At 39.0% G+C, this 10,951-nt stretch overlaps 1 protein-coding gene across 4 annotated transcripts; it reads left to right on the top strand.

Annotated features, from left to right (window-relative positions):
* The first annotated feature begins 8,989 nt into the window (after nt 1-8,989).
* Nucleotides 8,990-10,572, top strand: LOC106313820 (tropinone reductase-like). Of its 4 annotated transcripts, XM_013751735.1 has the most exons (6): nt 8,990-9,113; nt 9,293-9,500; nt 9,593-9,809; nt 9,888-9,994; nt 10,140-10,334; nt 10,407-10,572. In XM_013751735.1, the coding sequence occupies exons 1-5, from the start codon at nt 9,022-9,024 to the stop codon at nt 10,329-10,331; spliced, it is 816 nt and encodes a 271-aa protein (XP_013607189.1). In that variant the 5' UTR covers nt 8,990-9,021; the 3' UTR covers nt 10,332-10,334; nt 10,407-10,572. The 4 variants fall into 4 exon arrangements, with proteins under 4 accessions (XP_013607189.1, XP_013607188.1, XP_013607187.1 ...); XM_013751734.1 differs by having other exon boundaries at nt 10,140-10,572; XM_013751733.1 differs by having other exon boundaries at nt 9,000-9,113; nt 9,593-9,994.
* The last annotated feature ends 379 nt before the right edge of the window (nt 10,573-10,951 follow it).

Here is a 10,951-nt window from a genome sequence, read left to right as displayed (position 1 = left end):
TTATCGGTTACCTCAGCTACTTCCGCTCCGTTAGTTGGTATCAGAGACATTTAATTACAATTCTATTTGTGATTATCGATCTACGATTTCAATGGCACCTTGTCCTAATGACTGGGCGCAGATGCAGCAATTCCTCGAAGATTTCCAAGAAAATTTTCAGGACAATATGAGACGAACAATGGCTGATGCAGTTCAAGCCGGAGTTCAAGCGGCGTTTACAGCAAACGCAGCACTCGCTGCTCAAGCAGCACCGCAACAACGCAACAACCGTCACCACAACCTTGTTTACGAAGAACACGAGGAGGGCTCTGATGAGGACAACCCGTTTGGATATAACGACAATCAACAACAGCAACGTAATCACCAACCAGCTCGTGTTCGTCAACCCAGAAACGATCATGAAATTCGTTGGACCTCGTGCATCAAACTCGATATCCCCGAGTTCAATGGTGGATCTAAACCGGAAGACCTTCTGGATTGGTTTGCCACAGTCGACAAATTCTTGGAATTCAAAGACGTATCGAATGATAAACAAGTTCCTCTCGTGGCTACTAGATTCTGCAGCCACGCCGCATCTTGGTGGAGTCAACTTAAGCTTTCTCGTACTCGACGGGGAAAAGAGAAAATTTCCTCTTGGGATAAACTCAAGAAACACATGAGAAAGACGTTCATCCCATATAACTTTGAACGTCTATTATTTCAAAAATTTCATAACATTCGTCAAGGAAATCGTTCCGTAGAAGACTACTCAACAGAATTTTATAAGATGATGACTCAGATAGACATCCACGATTCGGAAGATCAATTGGTCGCAAGGTTCATCGCCGGATTACGCCCCCAACTACAAACAATGTTACACCAATTTGATCCATGTTCGATATCCGAAGCACGACAACGAGCACTACTAGTTGAGCAGTAATCTCGTTTCAGCGCTAATCAATGGACAGGGAACAACAAACAACGCAACACCACAATCAGCGCCGACAATACATTAGACACGTCGACAGGAACACGAACAACGACCCGTTCTACTGAACCTGTGGCGCAGAACGCAGTGGCACGACCGTCTCGACCTAATGCCCTACAATGTTTTACTTGCGGGGAGCGAGGACACATTCAAACGGCATGTCCTAATAAAGGTCAGCATGGACTGCTGGCACACGAAGGAGACATTATTGGGGATCCTATCTATGATGAAGAAGAAGGACGTTTTGATGATATCGATGAAGAGCAAGTCAATGGTGACACCGGAACAATGCTTTTGATACGTAGGAATTGCATGGCCCCACAGACAAGTGAAGCTTGGCAACGGACGGCTTTGTTCAACTCTACCTGCACAATTAAAGGAAAAGTGTGTAAATTTGTTATTGACTCCGGCTGTTCCTCCAATGTCGTTTCAGAGGAGGCTGTGTGTAAGCTTGCCTTAACGACAGAAGCGCACCCACATCCCTATCGCCTCCTTTGGATGCAAACCGGCGCCGAGGTCTTTGTCTCACAACGAACGTTGTTAACGTTTTCAGTGGGTTCTTTCTACAAGGATACACTTTATTGTGACATCGCTTCAATGGATGTTCTCATCTCATCCTAGGAAGGCCATGGCAATATGATCGAGAGGTGGTTCATAACGGCAAACATAACACACACTCGTTTATGTTTCAAGGAAGGAAAATCACATTGCTTCCAGCTCCCGAACCGGATTATGTGATCAACAAGGAACAATCGACATCCAAGGAAAGTCAGCTTGTTGTATCCAAGGCACAATTCGAAAGTGAGCTTCGCGATGACTGCCCTCTTTATGCTCTGGTTGCCACTCTGATCCGCCACCATTTCATAAGGAGACCGTTCCTACTTCATTCACCCCCATACTTGACGAGTTCAAGGACCTTTTCCCATAGGAATTACCGGTAGGATTACCACCTCTAAGAGATATACAGCACCATATCGATTTGGAACCTAATTCAGTGCTTCCTAACCGAGCACATTACCGCAAGAGTCAAGAGGAACACGAGGAATTGCGATGACAGGTAGATGAGCTACTTTTTAAAGGATATGTTCGCGAAAGTCTAAGTCCCTGCGCAGTTCCGGCTCTACTTATTCCAAAGAAAGACAAAACTTGGCGGATGTGCGTCGATAGCAGAGCAATCAACAAGATCACAACCCGATACAAATTTCCGATTCCTCGCCTCGATGATCTTCTTGATCAAATCGGCAAAGCTTCAGTGTTCACTAAATTGGATTTAAAGAGTGGCTATCACCAGATTCGTATCCGACCTGGGGACGAATGTAAGTCGGCTTTCAAGACGAGGGAAGGATTGTTCGAGTGGTTGGTAATGCCTTTTGGGTTATCAAACGCTCCGAGTACGTTCATGCGCATCATGAATCAGGCTCTTCGGACGTTTATTGGTAAATTCGTGGTGGTTTACTTTGATGACATTCTTATTTTTAGTTCGACCCTCGACGATCACTTCCTTCACCTCCGCGAGGTTTTACTAGTACTACGCCGAGAACAGCAGTTCGTTGCTCAACACAAATGTGAGTTTGGAGTTTCAGAGGTCTTGTTTCTTGGATACGTCGTCTCTGCCTCAAGACTGCGCGTCGATCCACAGAAGGTAGCGGCAGTGTCTTCTTGGCCCACGCCAACGACGATTACAGAGATATGAAGCTTCCATGGATTGGCATCTTTTTACCGAAGGTTCGTCCACAATTTCAGTGCAATTATGGCTCTAATAACCGATTGTATGAAGCAAACAATGTTTGAGTGGACGCCCGAAGCTTCTCGTGCGTTTGAGCTCATTAAGCTCAAGCTTACCACGACCCCTATTCTGGTCCTTCCAGATTTTGAGGTACCTTTCGAGCTTCATTGTGATGCCAGCAAGCTGGGTATCGATGCGGTCTTAAGTCAGCATGGCCGCCCTGTTGCCTATTATAGTGAAAAGATGGCAGGAGCTAGGGTTCGTTATAGCACGTATGTTATCGAGTTTTATACGATCGTGCAAGCTATCAAGCATTGGAGGCATTATCTGGCACACAAAGAGTTTGTTTTGTTCACCGATCATGTCGCCTTAAAGTATTTAGGGACGCAAGACAAGATTTCTGCAAGACATTCTTCTTGGACGGCCTATCTTCAACAGTTTACATTCGTCATTAAACACCAGTCGGGCAAGATGAATAAGGTTGCTGATGCTCTGATTCGTCGTCACTCCCTTGTGGCAACGTTACAGTCTTTGTGTCGGGCTTTGAGTGTCTTTCCGATCTATATGTGTCAGATGCCTTCTTCGCGCCCATATGGAATGACCTATCGCAAGGAGTTGTCAATGAGTACTCGCTCGTGGATAATTTTATTTTTCTCCACAATCGGTTATGTGTTCCGTCTGGTAGTTTCAGATTACAAATCATTACCGAGCTCCACAACGAGGGACACGTCGGTCGGGACAGAACTTTAAAGTTGGTCGCCGAGTCTTACTTCTGGCCTACTCTTCGCCGTGATGTCGAAAGGTTTGTGGCACGGTGCATGGTGTGTCAACAGGGAAAAGGTCAGGCGTCGAATGCAGGGCTTTACATGCCTTTACCGATCCCGACACAACCATGGACCGACTTGAGTATGGACTTCGTGTTGGGGTTGCCTCAAACACAGCGGGGCAATGATTCTATCTTCGTCGTTGTGGATCGTTTCTCAAAGATGGTACTTTTCATTCTGTGTAAAAAAATGACTGATGCTGTTCAGGTGGCTCTTTTATTCTGTCGCGAGGTCTATCGTCTTCATGGGTTACCAATGACGATTGTGTCTGATCGTGACTCTCACTTTCTCAACCACTTTTGGAGATCTCTGTGGAAACCTCTCAAGAAAATTTTAAACATGAGTTCCGCGTACCATCCGCAGTCTCACGGTCAGACAGAGGTGGTAAATCGTTCATTGGGCAATATGCTTCGATGTTTGGTGGGCAAGAACATTCGTTCTTGGGATTCTTGTTTGTGTCAAGCTGAGTTTGCACATAACCACGCCCATAATCGGAGTCTCGGGTTTAGTCCCTTCAAGGTTGTCTATGGTTATGTTCCGCGTGGTCCGCTAGCATTGACGTCTCTTCCTAATCCATCGGAGTTCCATGGACGTGCAGTAGAGATGCTGGCCGAGCTTTCAATGGTGCAAGATCGCGCTCACGGCAACTTGGTCGCCTCTGCCACCCAATAAAAAGCCGCGGCTGATGTACATCGTCGGGAAGTTCATTTTAGCGTCGAGGATCATGTCTGGGTCGTCTTAACGAAGGAATGTTTTGCAACCGGTCAGTACAACAAACTCAAGCCCCGCAAGATAGGTCCTGTCGAGATAGTCGAGAAGATCAATGCGAATGCTTATCGCCTTTCTCTTCCTCCTCACGTCCATACTGCAAACGTTTTCAATGTGAAGCATTTGTTTAAGTTTGAACCGGATGATGCTACAATGTCAGGATTCGTGGACAAATCTTCCGTACCCATTGGTTTTGGTGTTAAGGTTTTCCTTTTTACTTAATGTCTTTTATTAAAGTCGGTTTAGTTGTTTTCCAACTCCTAGTTGATATAGCTCGTGTGTGAGTCTATATATATGGAGGTTATGTTTTATTTACAAATTACCTTTGATTTGATATTAATATAAATTTAGAGTTTTGGTTTTAAATCCACTCTTGAAACGTTAGCTTCTGGGCATTCTTTAAGAATTCAACAGATTTTAAGAAGGCTTAGTTAACGGACATTCTCAGAATTCAATGTTATTTTCGTCTTATCGGTTACCTCAGCTACTTCCGCTCCGTTATTAATGAAATTTAATTAATTTATAAAATTATAGTTTGATTTATATTATATAAAAAATAAAGACATGTTTTTTATATTATATATATATAAACAAATCTACTTGATTAGCTGAGCTGGGTTGTCTTTAATTTATTTTTCGTTTTCATAAATAATTCTTTGCATTTTTTCGACAGTATCTTTGTACTTTAAAACAAAAAAAAACTCAAAAATATGTAATGTCAAAACCTAATAAAACAATTTGGCTTAGAACATCCAAAAATGTTGGACCGACACTGTTTACGTGTAATCAGACGCTGCATATTTTACTGTGCAACGTCTCCACAACACACACAGATATATATATATATATGTTGCAGCTAATTTAGTAACTGATGGCCGTTGTTTTTTTGTTTTTCTTATGTTGGGTAAGCCTTTTTTTTTTTTTTTTCCTCAACTGATTATATTATCAAACGATGAAACATACATGACCAACGGACGAAGATATGCCGTGGTTAGCTAATCCGACAGACAACACAATGTCTCCGGAAACTAGAACACATGAAGGGCAACCGAAGCCCAAACAATAACAAACCAGGGCACTTACAGACCAACATTTTAAGCTGAGTAACAAGACTCATGGACCACTGATAGCACGGTCAACAAATCATAGAAATCTAAATGATAGAGAGTCTATGAAAGTTGTTAAACGGGAATGCCCCTGGCCAAACCACCGTAAAACCACTCCCTCCTAGTACAACGAGGATACACCTCAAGAACCAAGTAACACAAGCTTCACAAACCGGTAAGGGAGAACCTTCAGATTCAATCAACCTCCGGAAACAGATGAGTCGTACACGACTGAGAAACACCAAGTAATGAAGCCACACCAAAATCAAATCTCCACAAGATCTGAACCAACAACTAGGAGCCAAGCCCACCTAATCCGGAGCACCAAGAGCACAGGCCACGAACGGCATAAAGATGGATCAGAGGAATCCACGACAAACTCCACCCACTTAGATTAAGACTGAAAAGGAGAGAGCCACACAAGAAATCCAGAGATATGCAACACAACAAAATTCACCAAATCCAAGCACAGATTTCTAAACAAAAGACTTGTGGCTAGACCACACCGTGAATCATCAGATCCGGAGCTTTTATCAAAAATCTACAATAGATCTAGGGTTTCATTGATTTGATCCAAGCATATCTCTCAAAATTGAGTCACAGTCACAAACCGAACTAGAACCACGCAAAGAGGAAGAAATACCGAGGTTGTGACCGGCGGCGGTGCTGAACGAGCCACCACACGCCGGTCGACGGAACTCACGTGTTAAGACTCTCTCGCTCGCCTTTTTATGTTGGGTAAGCCTTCCATGGGGTCATATAGAGGTTGTTGCTAATATTTTGTTCTTAATGATATTATATTTAAAGACTAGTTGCACAAATGTCATGTCAATTAGTAGACTAGTCGGTGTGGTTTTTTTTTTTGTTGAAATGTGTGATTATATCAAGGGTTCATTTGCCTACTAACCATATTGAGAGAAAATATTAACTAAATGACCTTGTAATAAAGCAAGTGAAGGATGGGACGATTTTACACAAAATTTGAAAAAAAATATCCTTTTCTACGGATGGGTTTGTGTTTTATGATACATACAACTTGCATATTATATTGTATATATTACACAAGTAGTATAGTTTAATAAGTTTATATCAATACAATGTATATTATTCATTTGTTACATCTATTTAACTGCAAAGATAATAGGAAAAAAAGGTGAAGGAAGAAGAGAGTAAGAAATAAGAGATATAACAGAAAAAGGAAGAAAGCAAAAAAGAAAAGAAGCAGAATGAATATGAGGAAAAGAATAAGGAAAAGGAATGAGAATGAAGCAAAAAAACTAAACGGGAGGGGCTGGGGAGAGAGGGTAAGGAGAAGGGAGAGAAGTATGAGGAGAAGAATGAGAAAGAAAAAAAAATCAAAGAGAAAAAAAAATTTGTTTTAATATATTATACTATTTCTACGAAATAAAATAGTATACTATAATATTAGTTAAAAACTCTACGAAGAAGACGATAAACAAAAAAAAACAGTATTACGAAGACAAATAGACAAAATAGTGTAATATAGATAAAATATGGTTCAAATTCTTTAGCAATAATATAAGTTTGAAAATACAATTAGAGATGTCACGTTCAAGACTATTCGATCAATATCTTACTCAAAATAATATATTAATACACATAAAAAAACTATACTATTCTATAATACAAATAGTATAGAATGCGCCAAACGAAAAAAAGAATGCGTCAAAATCAATCGTTTTCTCCAACGCATCTTTGATTTTTTTCTTACACTTTGAAAACAATTACCTTGATATCAATATCATTTTTTCTTTCTCTATCGGTCTTTCACCTCAATCTACCACCACTGTAGCCTTGATTTTTCAGAAAACATCGAACAAAACCTTTCTCATAAACATCCAATCTGAACCATGCCCTGCAAGTACCGCAATATACAATTTCCTTTACATATGATTTACTTTTCTATTTTATTTGCCATACTTTTTTACTTTATCATACTTGTTGTTTTTTTTATCTGATATCATACATGTTTAGAGTCAAAGGTACGTTGGTCTCTTTCTTCAACTAATATGAATTATATTATAGCACTTGCACCCTATGGTTATTTGGTGAATAATAAAAAAAAATTATGGTTATAAAGTCCAATTTCTCTTATATTAATCAACAAAGAACAAAATATTGTTATGTACACATACCAGCAAGGATCACGTGTAAAAGAAAAACAGAGCAGGCTGGTACAACTGAAAAAAAAAAATAGGGAGGCTATGGCGATAGAGAGATCCTTATAGCCTTGGGATTTAACTTGCAGAAATCCATCTTGAGTAGCTTCGAGTAATTGTCACCTCCAGGGGGGGAGGGATTCGATCGGAGTAGCGGATGTAGGATTGAATTTAACTGGGGGCACAGTAAACTTTTTCACTATGTTTTACTTTAGGATAATGAGCAGTTATATAGATTTCATACGACTCGTCAAAGAAAAATAAAAAGTAGATGGGGGCACGTGACCCCGTCTCTTCCTCTCTGCGTCCGCCTCGATCCTACTCCGAAACTCTTGGTCAATTTGGTTTGCGATAAACAGCGGAGAATGAAGAGGTTGTTGATGTCTTTGACCATTGCGTTCCATATTCAATAGACACTCGCTTGAAAAGCTAAGCGAAAAAGAATGGTGACCGGTTTGCGGAGCGGAGCCTCTTCCGTGTGAGAGACCGCACAGTTCCTTCCCAGTCCGGCGTTATTCTGGTTCCTAGAGCACTAATCGGTAGGGTTTGTTGACTAATAAACTTATCAGGGGGGAATTGCAAAATTATACTTGATTAAATAACAAGTGGAGTAAAAATAAAAATTGTATGGGTCCATATGGAACGAGGTCCCATATTATGTGATGCTATTTATTGGGCAAATAAGGAGACGTATTCAAATAAATGACATGATATTCATTTTTTAACGAGATAGTGTTAAAAAGCTATTTAGATAGAGAACTAATTAAAAAAAAAACATAAGGTAATCAAGTAAACAGTTAAAGTATCAGGGCGGTGGACAGTCTAATTGCCAACACTAAACATTTAAATATACATCTTTTATAGTATTGATTTATTTTCAAAAATATTTTATTTTGTAATTGTGATTGTGATTCATTTCCGTGTTTATAAAAATTATTAGTAATAATATTTTAAAAGGAGTAAAATGGGAAGAACAAAAAAAGGTAACAAATTTATTTGAAAACGAAGTAGACAAAATAATTGAATCAAGGAATAAACCCATGTGGCACTAATACTATACCCACGAACTCTGCTTGATTATCATAATGTGAAAATTAGTGAAAGATTTTCCATTCAACAAAAAAGGTGATTATTACAATGTGGAATTTTCCGTAAAAATTGTCCATTTGAAGAAAAAGATATTTACTGTCATAATGTTGAATTTTGGTTTCGAAGTTCAAAACAAACACGTAATATTTTCTATAAGATATCCAGGACCTCCTTGGGGAGGGGAGGTCGGCTATTCGATTCGCGTGGAGGGGGAAGCATGTCCAGGGCCCGTAAAAAGGTACACAAAAGCTGGCGTCGGACCTAGGTGGTGGACCACAAGGCCAACACCTGTTTAAACAAAAAAGAAATTATTTTCTATAAGATAAGTGATCTTCGCAGAAGAACTCATAACCAACCAAAAATGAGTGAGACAGGAGAAAAATCGAGAGACATATCTAGATGGAGCCTTAGAGGCATGACTGCTCTTGTCACCGGTGGCTCCAAAGGCCTCGGGTCAGTCCAAATTCCTCATATTTCATATGCTAAACTAATTATTATAATTGATTTTATTTCTCAATTCAATCATAGATCTATATATAATTATATTGATGTTTAATTAATTATGAACGCTTTTCCTCAAAAGAGAAAGGCTTAGTGATGTATAAGTAACATTGCATGTTTGCTGTGAATAGGGAGGCTGTGGTGGAAGAACTAGCCATGTTGGGAGCAAGAGTCCACACATGTGCCAGAGACGAAACTCAGCTTCAAGAATGCTTACTTGAATGGCAAGCAAAAGGGTTTCAGGTTACCACTTCTGTTTGCGATGTTTCTTCTCGTGTCCAACGAGAGAAACTCATGGAAACCGTTTCCACTCTCTTCCAAGGAAAACTCAACATCCTTGTAAGTTTATGTACAAGAAAAGATCATTAGCAAGATCAAATGATGTTGTTATCTATTGTGTTTGATTTGTGTCTATATACATATACATATAGGTAAACAATGCGGGAACTTGTATAACAAAGCCGACCACAGAGTTTAGTGCAGAAGACTTCTCGTTTCTGATGGCAACAAATCTCGAATCTGCTTTTCATCTCTCACAGCTCGCCCATCCTTTTTTGAAAGCTTCTGGTTCAGGGAGCATCGTGTTTATGTCCTCCGCTGCTGGGGTTGTGCATGTCAATGTTGGATCCATCTACGGAGCTACTAAAGGTATATACTTACACTCAAACAATTATTGCTCTAAGGCTAACATAAATTTGAGAATATATATATGTTCACGCGTTGCAGGAGCTATGAATCAGCTAGCAAGAAACTTAGCATGTGAGTGGGCAAGTGACAGCATAAGGGTTAACTCTGTGTGTCCATGGTTCATAGCGACTCCTTTAGCAAACAAAGTAAGGCAATAAATAGATTAAAAAAAAAATACAAAGTTTTCCTTAATGCTATGATTTTTTTTTTTTTTTGGAACACTCTTAATGCTATGAATAGAATAAGAAAATTACATTTGAAGTTTAACTTATCTCAAAATCTCTTAATTAGTTTATGGATCATGAAGAGTTAAAAAAAGAAGTGGAGACGAAGACACCAATGGGACGTGTTGGGGAGGCAAATGAAGTCTCATCGCTTGTTGCGTTTCTGTGTTTCCCGGCAGCTTCGTATATAACGGGTCAGGTTATCTGCGTTGACGGAGGTGCCACTATCAACGGTTTATCTTTCAAGTCTTTGCCTTAAGAGGTCAATATGATTGTGATTTTTTCGTTTGCTTTTATGTTTTTTTTTTTTTTTGAACAACTCGTTTGCTTGTAGGTGGTATCTTTGCGTTTACTTCGTATTTCATTCCGAATAAAAGGGTTGACGAAAGGAAAGCCATATGTTTTCGTTGGACGTAGTTATAGGTTTTGGCTTATAGCAAAAACCATTGTAAGAAAAATGATAATGTTTTATTTTTCATTCAAAAAAAAAATGTTTAATTTTTTTTATGTTCAAAAAGAAAAATGATAATGTTCTATTTTTCAGAATTATTGTATTTCTATTTCGGGTCTTGACACTTGTAAACATAAACCACAAATAGGATGTTAAAATTGGTTTTCTTAGCAGGTTTTAAATGGATAATTAATTTGTTAGATAGTGTTTTACCTAAATTAACGAATACTCTATTAACCCGTTAAGTTAATATATTTAATAACTAAATAATCAAAAAGTTATTTTTTCAAAATTTCTTTTTCCAATTTTTTGAAAACTTTATTTTCAAAAATATATATTTTTTTAAATCCATCTTTTTATTTTTAAGAATTTAAGAATTTTTATTCCAAATAATTTGATATTATAATCCTCGAACATTGGTTAAATGA

The sequence above is a fragment of the Brassica oleracea genome, chromosome C9, assembly GCF_000695525.1.
Source record: "Brassica oleracea var. oleracea cultivar TO1000 chromosome C9, BOL, whole genome shotgun sequence".
Taxonomy (NCBI): domain Eukaryota; kingdom Viridiplantae; phylum Streptophyta; class Magnoliopsida; order Brassicales; family Brassicaceae; genus Brassica; species Brassica oleracea.
The sequence above is the reverse complement of the archived record's forward strand: the minus strand, read 5'-3'. Positions and strand labels throughout refer to the sequence as shown.